This window comes from Momordica charantia (assembly GCF_013281855.1).
Source record: "Momordica charantia cultivar OHB3-1 chromosome 6 unlocalized genomic scaffold, Mcharantia_2.0 BLBB01000006.1, whole genome shotgun sequence".
NCBI classification, from domain to species: Eukaryota; Viridiplantae; Streptophyta; class Magnoliopsida; order Cucurbitales; family Cucurbitaceae; genus Momordica; species Momordica charantia.
The window spans coordinates 6,770,017-6,787,818 of NW_028275164.1; the positions used below are offsets into that span (position 1 = coordinate 6,770,017).

Here is a 17,802-nt window from a genome sequence, read left to right on the forward strand (position 1 = left end):
GTACTTGTGCTCCCATAATTTTATTATTTATTTGGAGCAATTATGCTCCCAAGTCAAACTCAAAAGGCCCAATTTGATTCACCATATTGGGCCCAAACTTCAACAAGCTGATTTACACGGCCCATTCGAACAAAAACGAAACTAGAAGGAAGATGGAGTGCGGCCCACCATTCCGACTCCCCTTCGCTGAGGTGTAAATTTTAGATATTTTTTTTTTCTTTTCCATTTCCTTAATATTCCATTATTCGTTGCAATACCGCGTAAAAGTTTCTTTCTGAGAAGACCAGAGGAAAAGGCTTCGGAAGCAAAGCAGAATCCATTTTCAAGCCACCGTAATTTACAGGCACATCAATAAAAACCCACACGATTGATCGGATCCGCTCAATTGAGAAATTGAGATATTCGTAATTCCGCCGTTTCAATTCAGTGTTTCTTTGTACAATCCGATCAGCCGCGATGAGTTTTCTCTTCGGCAAGCGCAAAACTCCAGCAGGTATTGTTGTCGATCAGAATTTTTCTCTTCTGATCACTTCTTCCTTTTATTTTACTCATTTCTCGCGGAATTGTTTGATTTTGTTGCATGTACTGGCTCCGGTTATTAGTTTTTATTCTTGGAGTTTCCGGTTTAATTCAGTTGATACACAGTCAATGTGAGATGTTGATTCCTCAACAGAATCATGTTTTGATTTCTAGATATTGGACCTATTTAATTTTGGATTGTTGATTGTTTTTTAAGAGATGCCTTGTTAATGATTGGTGATCGGAATTTGAGCTTCATTGTTGATTGGACATGATGAGTTAAAGGTGTTTACACCTTTTATTTTGTTTGATTTATTGTTCTTCATCTGTCTTCAACTGATCTTTTGACTGCATCAAGCTTCAAGCATCAGGGCTTCATTTTAGCTTTTCAGTTTTAACTCTTAGAATTAGTAATGACTTAATATGATATAAAGCTAGAGATACTAAGTTCGCATCCCAATATTGTTATTTCTTCTTATTCCAATATCTATAGTTCACTTATTAAATTAAATATAAAACCAAGCCCACATGTAAGGAGTTCTAAGAATTAATATATGTACACCCTAGTCTACTAATTAAAGATACTGTGTCTTTGGTATTGATTTAGCACTATGAATGGTTAATATAACATACATTTGCAGTAATGAAACTATTTGTTGTAGTAGCAAAATCTTATAGCATCTGATGTTGTGTACATTATTGTCAATCCAGAACTCCTCCGGGAAAATAAGAGGATGCTGGACAAGTCGATCAGAGAAATTGAAAGGGAAAGACAAAGTCTTCAAACACAAGAGAAGAAACTAATTGCAGAGATTAAGAAAAGTGCCAAGCAAGGGCAAATGGTGTGTGTTCTTTTATTTTGCCTATCTTTAGATCATATTTTCTTTTATGAAATAGCATTTCTATTGCGATTCCTTACTTGTAATCGCTACGATTCTCTGAAGCTGGGACAGTTGGGTTGGTCCATCATGGTGAGAAGGGGAAGTATTTCATGAATTATTAATATTTGAAAGAATCTCTTAGATGTGCATATATCACCTGATTATTGTTGGATGCATTCGGCATACATTTTCTTAGCCCTTCTATTCATCAATAAATTTTCTTTTGGTGGTGAATGTCATATATGGGAGTGTCAAAGTTAGAATATTTAATGGGAAAAATAGAAAACCATTGCAACAAGCTTCTTATGCTTTACATTTGTGTTTTTAGAATTGACTTCTCACTCCGATCTGAAGATGTGTTTCTGTTGCAGGGCGCTGTGAAAGTAATGGCAAAAGATCTTGTTAGAACCAGGCACCAGATTGAAAAGTTCTACAAGCTTAAATCACAACTTCAGGGCGTATCTCTTAGAATTCAGGTATATTTTGTTTCATGACTGGTTTCTTTGGTACTTCTCAGTCATTGCAAGTTATTTTATTCTTTATCGTCAACTTCCATTTGTGCAAGAGCATGCTGATCCTACGTGCAATAAATCAGTAATGGTGAAATGACATGTCGTATTTTGTACAGCATTTTACATATCACGAGGAGTAGTGGCCTTCTTCAAAATAACTTAATGTTTATGTTTCCACATTGTTAGACTTTGAAGTCAACCCAAGCAATGGGAGAAGCGATGAAAGGTGTGACAAAGGCAATGGGACAAATGAATAGGCAGATGAACTTGCCATCCCTGCAGAAAATTATGCAAGAATTCATGAAACAGAATGAAAGAATGGAACTGATGACTGAAGTTATGGAAGACGCAATTGATGATGCTTTGGAAGGAGATGAGGAAGAGGAAGAGACAGAAGAATTGGTCAGCCAGGTTCTTGATGAGATAGGAATTGACATGAACCAAGAGGTAGCTTCATTTCCTTTTCTGATGCAATGTATAACCTCACCCTAAATGAAGACTGATTAAACCATGTTCCTATTTTTTTAACTATTTTCCCCCACAGCTCGTGAATGCACCTTCGACTACTGTCACTGCACCAGCAGCAAAGACAAAAGTCGCACAAGCTGAAGCAACAGGGAACGATGATGGAGGAATAGACAGCGATCTTCAAGCCAGACTAGACAACTTGAGGAAAATGTGAAATGTGAATGTGATCTTCATTTCTTTTGTGTATATTGAATCATTGATATCGTCCATCCTGACTACATCAAGGAAGGACCATTTACGCCACTGCCATGATATATACTTCATAAATTTATGCCATTATTTCTTGACCTTGTTTGGGTATGCAAAAAGAAGCGGTGTCTTGTATTGTATATACTCATATATTGGTCCTTTTTTACAGGTTCAAAACGGGAAAATATTTTCAAAAGAAAGGTTCGATTATTATTCTGGTCTCTCTTAGTTTAGCTCGAATTTACATAGAAGTTTCAATTTAGTCTCTATAGTTTAGTTTAGTTTAGATCGTTCAGAATGTCTGTTTTCTTGAACGTGGTGATAATTGTAAAATTATGATAGCTATATTGCATAATAGAGAGATTGGCCGTCTAATCACAGGGCCTACAGAACAAAAACACCACAATTTATCCTCCTCATCCCTTGGACCACCAAAGAACATGATTACACACAAGAGAATCAGAATTTTCCAAATCCAACCACCCATTTCAATTTATAAACAACCACCCTTTTTTTTCTTCTTAATATTTAAACCAAGCCGCCGGATTCCAACAACCCATGTCCTGAATTTTCTGGTTGCTCCGCCGCCGTGTGGTGCTGACACAGCCCCGGTGCGAGCGCCACCGGCGCACGGCAGAGGGGGCAATCGGAGTGAGAGTAAAGCCACATGTCTATGCAGGGGGCGTGGAACATGTGGGTGCACCTCGGCAGTTTCTTCACCTCTTCCCCATCCTCAAACGCCGACAAACAAACCGCACATTCTAGCCCATTTCCTTCTTCTTCCGCCGTCGCCGCCGCCGCCTTGGTTCCCTTCTTAAACCTGAAGCTGGACAGCAAATTCCTGCTCGAGCTCTGGAAGCTGCCGCTTGAACTCATCATCTCCGCATAACTTCTGGCCATCCCCGGCGATCCTCGGCCACGGCGGTCGGAGCACCACCTGATTACGATGAAATTATAAACCACCAGTACAATCGCCGCCGTCCCGACGACGACGAGGCCGTAATACAACATGGGCAAGCTTGACTTTGCAGGGTGGGGCGTTGGCTGAGTAAAAGGGGTTGAAGAAGAATAAGAATCAACCATTTTTGGATTCCACGGCGGGGAAGAAGAAGAAGAAGAAAGAAAGAAATTTCACAGAGCTCTGTTTTGTGGGAGTTTTGGGGAAGAAGAATAATCATATTGAACTGAAATTAATATTTGGAAGTTTCAAGTCAAAGAAAGGAGAAGAAATTATTTTTGTGGGGGAAGGGATTTTAATTCATTGAACGAGATAAACTGTAAAGCTCCAAAGAATGAAGACAAAACAGAGCTCAATCAGAAGACAGAGAAACAAAATTGATGATAAGAACACATAATTTCTTTTCTCTCTCTCTCTTTCTCTAAAATAAAGACATTGGATTGTTTTGAATGTAAATCTTCTGGGTCCCAAAACGACAAGTGGTAGAAACTGAGAGCCCGTGGGAAGTAGAGGAATGTTGTCGTTTTAATGGAGGAAAACAGAGGCGATGGAGAACTTTAATTTATAAAGAGAATGTGGCGTATAAAGTGGCTATTTGGTTCAGTGTAATTAAATGCTCTGGTTTCAGGACGACATGTCGTAGAAGGAGGGAGATGGAGAAGAAGAAGAGAGGTCAACGTGGCCTTGAACCCACTCTAAAATGTCGTGTCGTTCGGTCGAAGACGACATGACCGGCCAGCTTCAGTTCCAATTGGGTGATATCTTAATCACCAGAAGTTGACTATTAAACTACTTTTAATTAAATTAAAACTGCACTAATCTTCTTACTTAACTATCAACAGAGATGACAAATAACAGTTGATACTGTTATTCTAACGGTTAGACTTTTCTTAGATACAAATTCTCTCTCTCTAATTTTTGTGTTACATAGACAAAAAGAAGGGAAAAAATAGACAAGAGTTGAAAAGTCCCTTACCGATCAATTAATACATAAATGATAGAAAATTTTCAGATCAAAATCTTACTTTCTTTCGGTCTCTTTACTTAGACTTTGTCGAAGGGGAGTACAAAATTATCCGAACCTTTGTTTTTTAGTTATGTTTAAGTGTGACAAGAATATATTCTACAACGAGCAATTGTTCATTTATTTTCAAACAGACCCATTTACTATCTATTATTTGATTGACTATGTTTTTATATTGCAATGGTCGAAGAATCAAATATTTTTGTAACTTTTAAGATGATGAATCAAGATAAAGATAGTTTTGAATCAGTATTCACGATTTTTTTCATCCTTTGCTATAATAATATTTCGGGATTTGTAACGATAACTTGGTATATCTACTATAGAACCATTAACTAAAATATATCTATGATTAACTAATTGGCCATCATTAAGACGTATATTTTCAATCAAAATGTTAGTATTTCTTTCAGAAATCAAGGGGGAAAAAACAAAAAAAAAAAAAACAAGAAACAAAAATGTGTGGGAGAGGTATTAGATTTTTTAAAGGCAATATCCGTTTTTCCCCCTTAATTTGACAATTGAAGATGTAGATTCCAAACATTTAACCTTTTCATGTATATGTAAAATATTTGACAAAGTTACGGCTTAATTTAAAAATAATATATCATTTAGGCTAAATATTTGTCATTGTTACTCATATTTGAGAATGTTTTTCCAATTTATTCTCAAATGTTTTAATATTTTTCAAATTTAGTCTCTCACTATCGATGAATGTTAAATTTTATTGATGATAGGCTTATATAGGATATAATACTTAGTGAATTAGTAGAAATTTAGAGAAGAAAACAATTATGAAGAGATGAAAATTCGAAATTTCTATCCATTCTTTAGAAATTTATTATCATCCAATTTTAACATTCACGTGGCTAGAGACTAATAAATTGAAAAAAAAAATTACTAATTATCAAAAGTACACTCAACTATTAAGATATATATCATAACCAAACGATTAGAAGTTTGAATCGTGTAGTTACAACTCAACCCCAAAGTCCATAACTAAGGCCATTGTGAATCGGGCGGCCGCTTTTGTGTCTGAATTTCGGAAGGCTATTTCTCGTCCGCTTGAGGATGTATCTGTAACACCCGAATTGCTTCCGGAGGTTTGGGTTCCTCCTTCGGCGGGCTTGTTTAAGGTTGATGCTGCTTTGGATTTCGAGCGTCTGTGGCTGGTTTAGGTGTAGTTATTAGAGATTGTAATGGGCATGTGATGCTTTTGGCTTCTTCATATGTAGCATATGTGGTAGGTGTTGATCTGGCAGAGGATATGGCGGTGAACTTTGGAATTCGACTAGCTCGGGAGATGGCTTTGTTTCCGTGTGTTTTGGAAATGGATTCATACCGTATCTCCAACCTATTGCAATTTGAAACTCATGATATTTTTGAGGTTGGTCATTTTGTTGCGATGATAAAGGCTATGGAGTTGAAGGAGGTGGTGGTGTCTACCAGTTTTGTCAAGAGGAGAGGGAATGAGGTGGCTCACAAGATAGTTAAAAGAGGTTTGAAGTCTGGTGCTGATTCCATCTGGTTGGAGGAACGGCCCCTTATTTTTAATTCTATGTTTTCTGTTGCTATGTTTGTATTGTTTCAAAAAAAAAAATGGTTAGAGTTATCTTAATAATTCTCTCGTCTAATCTCTCGTTTTTATCATGTTTGTTTCTTCTTGAAGAATGAATTCGATTATTATTTATCATCACAATTGTCCATATATTCTAGGAACTTAAAAAACAAAAACAATGATAATTTAATTGAAATAAAAAATATATTATTTTGGTTCTAAGTTTGAAATTTAAATCGAAGATTTCAAAGTTTAAAACCTAACCACATAATATAAAGACAAAAGAAAAAAAATACTTTAACTAAAATAAATAACTAAATAACATATATATATATTACAATTATAGAGTATCTCGATGGTCCAAACAAATAGTTAGCAATTATTATTTTTATTATTTCAAATTTGAAATGTTTCATACATTCAAATTATAAAATTTTATGGGAAAATCATTTTAAGAATTTACAAATTCTTTTCCTCATACTGTTAGAGGGCTGGGCCTGAGTTGAAAATCTTTGGGCTGGGTGGGCTTGGGTTTGGGCTTGGAAATAATTTACAGTTTGAACCATAAAAATGATCAGGCCATTCAACTAAAACACCAAACCAACACAGTTAATTATGATTGGAGAATAATATTATAATAAAACAAATATTCATTATTCTGCCATTAAACCCAACCACCTTAACACTTGCTCTAACAGATCACTTCTTTTTTTTTTTTTACCTCATTATAAATCCAGAAAAAATCTCCCCTTTTTTAATTCTCACACTGTTTGATTAACATTTTGCAAAAATTTACGAAGCTGGTCGCCTCCAGAAAATTACCATCAAATTTCACAAGGTAAATAATCACCATCCTTAACCTTCTATTCTCTTGCTACATTTATTATCTTTTGAGTTTTTATTACAACTTTATTCGTCTTAAACAAATTTGCTCGTAAAACTTTTAGAATTGTGTTTGATAGGTTTCGTAGTTTAAAAAGTGCATACTAAGTTCTTAAGGTCATGTTGGACAAGATTTTTACGACATTTCTGTTAGATATCCTACCTGTGAATTAAATTTAACTCACCAAAGCTTAACTTTTTGGGTTTATTGGTGGTTTATTCAGTTTTAAAATGGTATTAGAGTTAAAAAGCTCAAACAAGCGTCCAGTCTAAAAATGGAATTCGGCCAAAATTGGTGAACGCAAAAGAGACATCATCTTGAATGGACAATATCTCACATTTAAACGATAAAGGACCTAACAAAGGTTTACAGTATAAACGAGCTACTTTTCGTGTTACCAATTGATTTTGAGATTGAACCCATGAATATTGATATGTTCTATTTCTTGTTTCTCATTCCATCTTTTTCAATCTAGAAAAATATAATTGTGATTGAGAATTACTACTCGAATAAAAACAAAAATATGGTAACCATTTATGGTTTATTGTTCACTAAAATATTAAATAAAAAATAAGTAAAATTTTATATGAAAATTAATTTTAAAATTAAATGTTCAAAATTTTTATGTTATATTTGGCATTTGATATTTATGTTGTAGTTTATAAGTAAACAATGAAAAAATGATATTCTTTATCTATGTTTTGAAAAAAAAAATGGAAAACTATAAACAAAATAATAAACAAAAAAATTGATTTCTTTGTTTTAAGAATTTTTACATAATTTTGGAAAAGTTTCTTAGTAATTATCAAATCCTTATGTTTCTAAAAGAAATAAAATCGATAAACAAGAAACATGAAATAAGAACATAGGCTTCCAATTCTGTGTTGAATAAGCCTTTAAATTTAACTTTCAATCTTGTATAAAGTCCATGAACTTTTAATTTTGTGTCAATAGATCCATACCTTATTCGATATTTTCTAAGATTTATGAACCTATTAGACCATTGTCTATCGAGACTCTTGCATTTTAATATTGTGTTTAATAACTAAAACGAACATAGCTCAACAGTAATTGATATATATATTTAATCAAGAAGCTGTTAATTCAATCATTCACCCAAAAAAAAATTATATTTAATAAATCCATAAGAGGAGATACTAGGAAAAAATGAAAGCTCAACCATAGATAAAACACTTTAAAAAAAAATTTATTTAATTATTTTTTTTCCTTAAGTTATGGTAACAAAATTTATTATATTTATGGAAAAGGGAACACCTTTCAATGATGGATTAGGTAGACTTTGAAGATTGATATGCATCTTTTGAGAGCATTATTATATCAATAAACTAATTAAAACTAGGAACGACATTATAATTAGGACACCACGTGTGTTCTTATTTATTTTTTTTAAATAAAAATTGCTTTGCTGGATTGCAAAACAAGAGGCCCAATTCCACGTCAGTATATTTTTCAAAAAAAATATTATAAAAATAAAAATCGAGGTAGTCATACTAAAAGTACTTTTGGAAGGAGGGAAAAAAACCTTAGCTTTTTATTACTTTTTGAACAATTATTTGGTTAGTATTTTTTGAATTGTTTTAGTTGAGAAATAAACTTTTTTTTAAATTTCAACAACACCTAAGATCTTTTATATGATATATGTTATATTTATATTGATAAAATTAATAAACATTTAAATATCGAGGAATCAAATAGGATCCTCAATGAGATTATTATTATTTAATTTTCAATAGAGAGTGAGATAAGTCTTTTGAGACCCATTCTTGAAAAATAAAAATAAAAAACTTGCACCTTAAAAGTATATCATTATTATTTTTTTGAAAAAAATACTATTAACAAAACAAAAAGATAATTATGTCTATGTCACGGGAAAAATATCTTATTAAATGAGACCTGCACAAAAAATCATTCATATTAATCGTTTGGTGTCTATTAAAAAACAAATATTTGACAGCTATTTATATTTCTTGTTTTTAGAAACATTATCAAAATTATATAGAAATTAAAAAATATATTATTTTATTTTTTCATTTCCAACCAACTCAAAGTTTCTTTATTTTCTAATAAAAAAATGAAAAACAACCTGCCATCAAAATAGGTATATATATTTCTTTGTTTATTATCTCTCTCATATATCCAAAGGCGGTCAGCTATATCTCGGTCATCTGCCCGAGTTATTATTTAAATATAATTAAACCCGGGAATTGGAAACGCGAAGGAAGCCATTGCGAACTTTGATGTTCGTCTGTGTCAAGTAGTAGCGGCGCCCTCTGTTCCCCATTTCTACTCTGTTTTCTGCACCGTCTCCTTCTTCTCTTCTTCTAATTTGCTTTTTCTTCGCCATTTTTCTCTCTCGTTGTCTGAAAGCAATGGAAATCCGCCACTCTTATTGACCCAATTTGGTTCTCTCTCTCTTTGTTTCCTCCGAGGCATTTTCAGGGCTCAATAACCGCTGCAATTGCAAACTCTGAATCTGAGAGCTTCTTCTTTTTTTTTTCCCAGGTTTGAGAATCCCCTTTCTCTCACGCATCTACTGTCTCTGCTTCATTTCAACTCTGCTACTGCTTCTGTTACATTTACGGTTTTGGATTTGCAATGTTCTCGATTGGTTCTTAATAGGGTTTTGTGGTTCTACTGACTGTTATGCGAGTAAGAGGTTGAAAGTAGAAAATGGCGGATAAGGAAGGAACGGAACAGGTTGTTTTACGGATTTTGGACTCCGAAGGAGCGGTTGATGGAACTAAAGATCACACTAAACGCTCTGTTGCTTCCCATCCTGATTTTGAGCTTAAGGAAACTCGGAGTATTAGGTGCACAATACCGCAGTCTGGGGTTGGGAGCTCTCCTTCGCCGGAGATTGCCAGAATGAGTCCCCTTAAACCTCCAAAAATTCCAGTCGAATCGACAGTTCGGCGCCCATCATTTGCTCGTTCGTCATTTTCCAAGCCTAAATCAAGACTAGTAGAGCCGCCTTGTCCCGGTGGTGCAAATTTGGCAGAAGATAAGGCCCAAGCGAAATCAACATCTGGTTCACCGTACAATAACTCCCCTGCTAAGATTACCACCGCCACTAGTCCTCGAGATGCTTTGAAGTCGGCCCCGATAACTCCCAAGACTCCATTGATTGGATCTATTGGAAGTGAGGAGGAAGATGATGAAGAGGTTTACAAAACTGCAGAATTGAAGGTGAAAGAGAGATCAGGGAGAAAGTTGAAAATCACCATCTTGATCGAATGGGTTGCTTTTTTGTGCATAACAGGGTGTTTCATTGCTAGCTTAACGATACACAAGTTGCAGACTACAGAGATCTGGGGATTGGGACTGTGGCAATGGTGTGTGCTGGTATTAGTAATTTTCTGTGGTCGTTTATTTTCGCAATGGTTTATCAATTGTCTGGTTTTCTTGATTGAAAGAAACTTTCTACTCAGAAGAAAGGTTCTTTATTTTGTCTATGGGCTGAGGAAGAGTGTTATAATTTTTATTTGGTTGGCCTTGGTTCTTCTGGCATGGGGTCTATTATTTGATCATAGCAGAAAGAGATCTAAGAAAGCCAATGATATTCTGAATTATGTTACACGAGCTCTTGCTGCATCTCTTGCTGGAGCAGGCTTGTGGCTGCTGAAAACTCTGTTGGTGAAGATACTAGCCGCTTCTTTTCAATGCACTCGGTTCTTCGATCGGATTCAAGAATCGATCTTCCATCAGTATATCCTGCGCACTCTATCAGGACCCCCACTGATAGAGATGGCAGAGAGGGTTGGGAGAACAGCAAGCACAGGGCAATTGAGTTTCAGGCATTTGAAGAAACAAAGCGATGGTGGGAACGAAGGGAAGGAAGAGGTGATCGATGTTGATAAGCTCAAAAAGATGAAACAAGAGAAAATCTCTGCTTGGACCATGAGAGGGCTGATCAATGTTATAAGGAGTTCAGGGCTGTCCACCATCTCTAATACAATAGAGAATTTTAATGAGGAAGAGAGTGAGCAAAAAGATAAGGAGATCAACAGTGAATGGGAGGCAAGGGCTGCAGCTTACCAAATTTTCAGGAATGTGGCGAAACCCGGTAGCAAGTGAGAACTTTACCTTCTGAAAGATCTTCAATTTCCCACTTCATGATATTTGGAGAGTCTTGTTAACTATTGTTTTTCATCTTGCCTATGGTTAGGTATATTGATGAAGAGGACCTCTTTCGTTTTATGAGTAAGGAGGAGGTTGAGAATGTGCTCCCGTTGTTTGAAGGAGCAGTCGAGACCGGAAAAATCAAGCGAAAAACGCTGAAGAATTGGCTGGTAAATCTTTATCACATTTCATTTGTATCCTGTTTCAGTATAATTGTGGTTCTGTATTTGGAGCTACATTTACCCTTGTGTATTCAAGAGCAGTTCTATGAGAACCTCTTGCAGACATGGTCCTTAGAAATTTAGTTTTGATATTGCAGGTGAACGTTTATGTCGAACGCAAGTCGCTCGCCCACTCGTTGAATGACACCAAGACTGCAATAGAGGAGCTAAACAAGCTTGCTTCAGCAGTTGTTCTGATAGTGATTATCATTGTATGGCTGCTTCTGATGGGTCTCTTGACAACGCAAATACTTGTCTTCATTTCATCTCAGCTTCTGCTGGTGGTTTTCATGTTTGGTAACACTGCCAGAACTGTGTTTGAAGCCATCATATTCGTATTTGTGATGCATCCATTCGACGTGGGGGATCGTTGTGTTGTAGATGGTGTACAGGTAACTTTCTCAGCCCAAAAATGTTTTGATTCTATTAGAAAACACACTCACCTTATTTGATTCAAACTTGCAGATGGTTGTGGAAGAGATGAACATTTTGACCACAATTTTCTTGAGATTTGACAATGAGAAGATCTTCTATCCAAATTCAGTTCTCGCCACCAAACCCATCAGCAACTTCTACAGAAGCCCCGAAATGAGCGATTCGATCGAATTCTCTGTCGACTTTTCCACATCAATTGAAAGCATTGGAGCTCTAAAAGCAAGAATAAAATCGTAAGTGTCCTTCAACTTCCCTATACTTATTGGTAAAATGCAGGAAATGACCAGGCCTTCTAGTTTAAAGCTTCTTATAAAGCATCTGCTGAAACTGGCTTTGAGTTGCAATCATGAATCATTTCAAATGGCTGCTCTTTGTAGGCTTGGAAATTTATAGGATATCTAACACTCTCCCACATATACCATATTAAACATGATTAAATTACCAACGAACCCAAAAGTTTAAGCCGATGAGTTAGAGTAAACTTAATCATTTATTGGATATCTAACTGTTGGGTTATATTTATGTATCCATTTGCCTGACAACATGGTATATTTATGTAAATACTCAGATACCTGGAAAGCAAACCGCAGTTCTGGCGGCCGGGCCACAGCGTCGTCGTCAAGGAGATCGAGAACGTTAACAAGATGAAGATGGGTCTATACGTGAATCACACCATAAACTTTCAGAACTACGGCGACAAGAGCAGTCGGAGATCGGATCTAGTGTTGGAGCTGAAGAAAATTTTGGAAGAACTGGGCATCAAGTACCATCTCCTACCTCAAGAAGTGTATCTCAACTCTGTGGGTTCAGCAGCTCCTATGGTGCCCCCATCGCCGAGATGAAATTGAAGAAACATTCTTTCAAGTCACTCATTTTTTTGGGGTCTCATGTTCTGTTGCCTCAGCCTTCTGGTTTTGTCTTTGCTTCAAATGGCTTCAATGGAAACGAGAGGGCTGAAGATGATGTTTGTAATTTGAGCTGTATAAGGGGAAAGGAAATGTATAATATTTAATTAATTGATCTTAGTCAAATTTTAAATTTTGTTAATGGAGCTCTGTTCTAACTGTTTAAATTTTCGTCAATATCTTCATATTTTCATGGATAGATTTCATATTGACATGAAGAGGAACATTTCCATAATATCACAAAAGATTTGACAAAGTATATAAAAATATATATATATTAAAATAATATTAAGATTTTCTTAGTAGAATATGCGGGAGCAAATTTCATAATCTATTATATATCAATTACCATTCTGGCAAAATAATATTAATGCTAATGTTAATAATTTATAACATTTAGTGTGAAAAATCTTTTTATTTAATTTAAATATTTGTAATAATTTTTTCTTTTTTGTAGTAATTTTACTAGAAGTATCCATCCATATTAATATTTTCATAAAATATATAATTGAGACTTCCAACATTTGAGACTTTGTTTCTTAGTAAATTATATCTTTCTTTCAATTTTTTAAGTAACAACGGGTGAATTGGTTTCTAGCTTTCCTAACCATGCTAATTATGAGAGGGAGAAGGATCGTACCCAATTTGTATGTGCATTTTGTTTGTCCTAAACTTGCCTGCTTAGCTTGATATTTAAAATAATTACAAAAATTTACAACTTATATCCTTAATGTTATAGTAGATTGAATGCTCAAGATTCTTCTGGCAATCTCAAGATCTTTTCTCAATTTATGCCGATATAATTCAACAATAAAATAAACAATATCATTTTTTGGGTTAAATCTCTAGTTTAGACTTTAATAAAGACGATCAAATTTGGGATTTAAGTATTTATTTTATTCCTATTATAAGGTTGAAAGTTGGGTTTCTACCATGTTTGTTTAACTTGAACCTGTGTTCCGGCAGGCCTCTGAATTGGGCCTTCCCTCGGGAGAAGGTGGAGGCCCAAAAGTGGAGGGGACCCCACCAGAAATTTCAAAGTTGATGGTGATTGGACCGATAGGATAACGTTATCCACCAATAACGCATAGAGAAGTTGCCACGTAGGACAAAGATGAAATCTCCAATTTCCTCCTCACCCTTTCCCTTGGCCCCACTCTCTCTCTAACCATAATTCAATCCCCTCTCCCTCTCCTCCTCCTTCACATTTCCAGAAATTATCACCACCGCTTTAGCTTCCGAATCTCACACCAAATGGCGTCAACTTCTGCACTTTCAATGGCCCTGCCGTTGACCAACAAGACCCTCTCCACCGCATTCTTCAATCCATTGCCTTCCAGGTCGATCGCCGCCGCCGCCGCCGCCCCGAAATCCAACGGCAGGCTCCTCGTCGTCCGATCGTCCTTGAAGGAGAAGGCCGTCACCGGACTCACGGCCGCCGTGCTGACGGCGTCGATGGTGATTCCGGAGGTTGCTGAGGCTGCCGGTCCTGGAATTTCTCCGTCGCTCAAGAACTTCTTGCTCAGCATTGCCGCCGGTGGAGCGGTGGTGGTAGCCATAGTCGGAGCTGTTATCGGCGTGTCGAACTTCGATCCGGTCAAGCGTAGCTGAGCCTGAAAGCAAACAAAAAAAAGCAGTAATTGTAATTTTTTCGTCTTCTCTTCTCCATCGTTTTTTGTTGCAAGCTGCTGTCTGTGGTAATGTATGCATTTCACCTGTAACTTATTTCACCTCTAATTTCTTCAATTTCTGTCATCTCTCCTCCTTTATTGTCCATTGAATTATGGAGCTTCCATCATTTTTTTTTATTATAAATAATCCAAATTTGAAAGAACGAAATCCAAATAAAGGCATGAAGGCATGTTCTAAATTCTAATAATTCTTGTTCATCATTTTCCTGAGGGAAAAAAAAACTTGCAATTCCATAATTGATAGATGCAGTGTTTTCATGTATCTAATTGATGCTGAGATCACCCTTCTTTCTCAATCAACGGGTGATTAGATTCTTATCAGGCATCAATAAACTCACAAATAAAGGTATTATTTAAAATAATAATAAAGTAAAGGTATTGTTATTGTACATTTCATTTCGCTTAATTTCATTTACTTGTATAAAACAAAATAACAAGATGAGATTCTTGAGGCTACAATTAAATGTTTTATTTTCAATTTTACATTTTATTCAACTCCTTAAGCAGACTTTTGATATCTTTATTTCTTTTTGAAATCTTAAGAGGTGATTGAACGTTATTCCTAAAAGTAGTTGTATTACTACGCTCAAGACTACCTTCTACTTCAGCATCCATTCAAGAAATGCTCTTAGAAATTACAGTAAAAAAAATTAAAATTATTATTATAATCTATAAAACTTGACTAAAACTTAATTGGGCTTTGAAAAGCAAAAAATATATTATTAACAAATTAGAAAAAATTTTAATCCCGAAATTACCATGGAATAAAATTTAAGTTTCCAAACTTTGATTACAATGTAAGATAAGAAAGCTTGATAAAAAATGAATTACAAACCAAGAAAACAGGCTCTAAGATTTTAAAAACAATCAATTAGAAAATGATTGAAATTCACTCAGATAATCACTAAGAAATTATTGACCAGAAAGACTTGAACATCTGTGACAAGGAACAAATTTCCTGTAAACCCGAGAGCAGGCAATACTGAAAAGACGACCTATGTTCAGAAAATATTTCCCAATCACACAGATGGAGAAAAATACTAGAAACTACAACTTCAAAGCTTTCCAACTAGAACTAGCCAAGTTATACAAATGGCCCATGAGCTCCAACCATGATAGGACAGTTGATATCATGTGTAGGTAAATAATCATAATATTAACTCTAAGTTCTAACCCAAAGTCTATCTGGATGATCTTGGTCAAGAACATCAAGGAAACAAACTTTTCATTGAATTATTGAAAAGAAACATGTGTTTGAGGATACAAACTCTCAAAGGTATGAATGAAATAAAAAGAGATTCCATCCTCTAGAATTCTAACTAATGCAATAAGGAAAATCACATTTGGTATGAACTTGGCAAGGGCATTGAGCACACGAACAAAGGGATTTCTTGAAATGTGTTTGTGACAACCTCTACTTATAAGATGAAAGTGAGTGATTTCCAACCTTTCAAATGAATAGAGGGTGCACAGTTCATGTTGTCATCTTCCGACACAAAATCGGTATAGAAATAACCTATTTGCTTTATAGATGACTGAAATATAAGACCAAGTCAATGACAGACAATTCATTTAAAGAGAAAAATCTAAGGAAGGAACGATAAGCATAATTTCAGATGAGACTTCTGGGTTGAGGACATGGTGGAACATCGATTCGAAGTATGTTTGTGACAACCTCTACTTGAAAAATGAAAGTGATTTCCAATCTTTCAAAATGAATAGAGGATGCAAGTTCATATCGTCATCTTCCGACACAAAATTGGCATAGAAATGACCTATTTGCTTTAAAGATGACTGAAATATATTACCAAGTCATTGATGATAGACAAAACATTAAAGAGAATAATCTATATAGTGTGAGGAAATAAGCATGAAAGAGGAATTTATGGCATTCTCATCCGTAGACATGTATCCTCCTTGTTTACTCGGTGAAAACCAAATAATTTTCACAATAATAAAGGTATGGAGGAACTCCATTTTGTCATCCTCAGACACAGGGTTGGTATAAGGTAACCAACCTGCTGTAAAGATGACGATATTTAAACAAAAATAAATCAGAGACGAATAATCCTTTGGTCATAACTGCATAAAGAATGTAGTTTATTCTCCAACCCTCTATTATCCCAGAACACAGAACAATTATTGAAGAAAAATAATTCGAAGAATCCATCAAAACATTACATATATTTTAGAATCCATCAAAACCTTCGCTATTATTAACCAGCCTTACCCACCGCTACCACATCAGCAACGGCGCACAAAAACTAATTTGGTCGATTTGCCAAATTAACGCCAATGAGATCAAGAGGTTTTAAGATAACTTGCAGCAGCAATTTGTGATGTAAAGTGTGTAAAATAGAGTCCAAATCTAATGAGCAGTAAAACTCCTCCCCTCGTCAATGAGATTCCACATTCCTTATTTTCATTTTTCTTCTACAATACAAGGATTATGCGTTGAGGGGAAGAACAAGCAGAAAAATACTCGAAAATCACAAACCAAACCATCCCGTGTTCGATAGATGTTCAACAGTGATATCCAGGCACCGTAGAAACACTATTAGACGAATTCACTATCCCACAGAAAGCAATTTAAGAAACTAAATACAAACTGCTACAGTCTCAAGATCATCGGGATATCTCAAAATCTTGAAAACAGGAAACAAAAAGAAAAATTACAGGTAAAGATCGAGAGAGGAAGAAGAAAGCAGAACAGTAAACAAGAACCGAGTTTCAGTTGGTTCTTGCCCGTATCACCATTGATTCGCGGTAGAAGGTAAGGGAGAATTGAAGAAGCCCTAATTTCATTGGAGGGATGTTGGCCCAAATTGGGTTCTTATAGGAATAACGTCTGGGTGTTTTTTTAGGGTTTTCGTTTTATTTAAAAATGGCCCAATCCAACTCCAGAAATTCTTTCTGGCGCACTTTTTTTTTTTTTTTTTTTTTTTTTTTGCCGCCCTTTATTCTAAATATAAATAAATAGTAAATAAAGGAGAATTTAATAAAATTCTCTTTTTCTTTTTTTTTTTCCTTAAATCTTTCTCTGCTTTCATTGCCACTATTTACTTGGTAATGCAATTTTACGTAGTAGGCGTTATCACTAGAATCAGAGCCTGTCAGGTAGTATTCTTACTCGGAAACGTGTGTTTGTGTGCCTTAGTTTAGACGGGTTGAGGAGGCGAAAAGTCCGACGTGGTTCGTCTTTGATTGAACGTCAAAAACTTAATTCGGTAGTAATTTGAGTGCATAGATGTCATTGACGCTGACATAAAATTCATTGATTGTCAGGTATTAAACATTGAAATGATAGGGTAATGCTTCCCGAAGCTCTACTAAAAATAAATGCAAGATCATTCCTTAC

At 35.3% G+C, this 17,802-nt stretch overlaps 4 protein-coding genes across 4 annotated transcripts; 3 read left to right on the forward strand and 1 right to left on the reverse strand.

The window, feature by feature from the left end:
- Window positions 1-251: 251 nt before the first annotated feature.
- On the forward strand, window positions 252-2,727 carry VPS2.1 (SNF7 family protein). The gene is made up of 5 exons (XM_022292047.2): window positions 252-493; window positions 1,231-1,361; window positions 1,772-1,876; window positions 2,099-2,359; window positions 2,457-2,727. The coding sequence occupies exons 1-5, from the start codon at window positions 457-459 to the stop codon at window positions 2,592-2,594; spliced, it is 672 nt and encodes a 223-aa protein (XP_022147739.1). The 5' UTR covers window positions 252-456; the 3' UTR covers window positions 2,595-2,727.
- A 224-nt stretch (window positions 2,728-2,951) lies between these two features.
- On the reverse strand, window positions 2,952-4,538 carry LOC111016600 (RING-H2 finger protein ATL16-like). Its single transcript, XM_022292048.2, has one exon. The coding sequence runs from the start codon at window positions 3,710-3,712 to the stop codon at window positions 3,158-3,160; it is 555 nt and encodes a 184-aa protein (XP_022147740.1). The 5' UTR covers window positions 3,713-4,538; the 3' UTR covers window positions 2,952-3,157.
- A 4,619-nt stretch (window positions 4,539-9,157) lies between these two features.
- LOC111016536 (mechanosensitive ion channel protein 10) lies at window positions 9,158-12,916 on the forward strand. Its single transcript, XM_022291977.2, has 6 exons — window positions 9,158-9,575; window positions 9,693-11,143; window positions 11,239-11,362; window positions 11,512-11,805; window positions 11,879-12,081; window positions 12,417-12,916. The coding sequence occupies exons 2-6, from the start codon at window positions 9,744-9,746 to the stop codon at window positions 12,688-12,690; spliced, it is 2,295 nt and encodes a 764-aa protein (XP_022147669.1). The 5' UTR covers window positions 9,158-9,575; window positions 9,693-9,743; the 3' UTR covers window positions 12,691-12,916.
- A 1,002-nt stretch (window positions 12,917-13,918) lies between these two features.
- Window positions 13,919-14,508, forward strand: PSBX (photosystem II subunit X). The gene has a single exon (XM_022291886.2). It carries the CDS (start codon window positions 14,008-14,010, stop codon window positions 14,362-14,364), a length of 357 nt encoding a protein of 118 aa, XP_022147578.2. The 5' UTR covers window positions 13,919-14,007; the 3' UTR covers window positions 14,365-14,508.
- Window positions 14,509-17,802: the final 3,294 nt, after the last annotated feature.

What these genes read in the sequence shown, in the direction of transcription:
- VPS2.1 (XM_022292047.2), top strand. Translation starts at nt 457, where the DNA reads ATGAGTTTTCTCTTCGGCAAGCGCAAAACTCCAGCAG. An exon ending in CAAGCGCAAAACTCCAGCAG is followed by an intron (nt 494 to 1,230) that starts GTATTGTTGTCG and finishes TTGTCAATCCAG; the next exon opens with AACTCCTCCGGGAAAATAAG. An exon ending in GAATTGACATGAACCAAGAG is followed by an intron (nt 2,360 to 2,456) that starts GTAGCTTCATTT and finishes TTTCCCCCACAG; the next exon opens with CTCGTGAATGCACCTTCGAC.
- LOC111016600 (XM_022292048.2), bottom strand. Translation starts at nt 3,712, where the DNA reads ATGGTTGATTCTTATTCTTCTTCAACCCCTTTTACTCAGCCAACGCCC.
- LOC111016536 (XM_022291977.2), top strand. Translation starts at nt 9,744, where the DNA reads ATGGCGGATAAGGAAGGAACGGAACAGGTTGTTTTACGGATTTTGGAC. An exon ending in GTGGCGAAACCCGGTAGCAA is followed by an intron (nt 11,144 to 11,238) that starts GTGAGAACTTTA and finishes GCCTATGGTTAG; the next exon opens with GTATATTGATGAAGAGGACC. An exon ending in AAACGCTGAAGAATTGGCTG is followed by an intron (nt 11,363 to 11,511) that starts GTAAATCTTTAT and finishes TTGATATTGCAG; the next exon opens with GTGAACGTTTATGTCGAACG.
- PSBX (XM_022291886.2), top strand. Translation starts at nt 14,008, where the DNA reads ATGGCGTCAACTTCTGCACTTTCAATGGCCCTGCCGTTGACCAACAAG.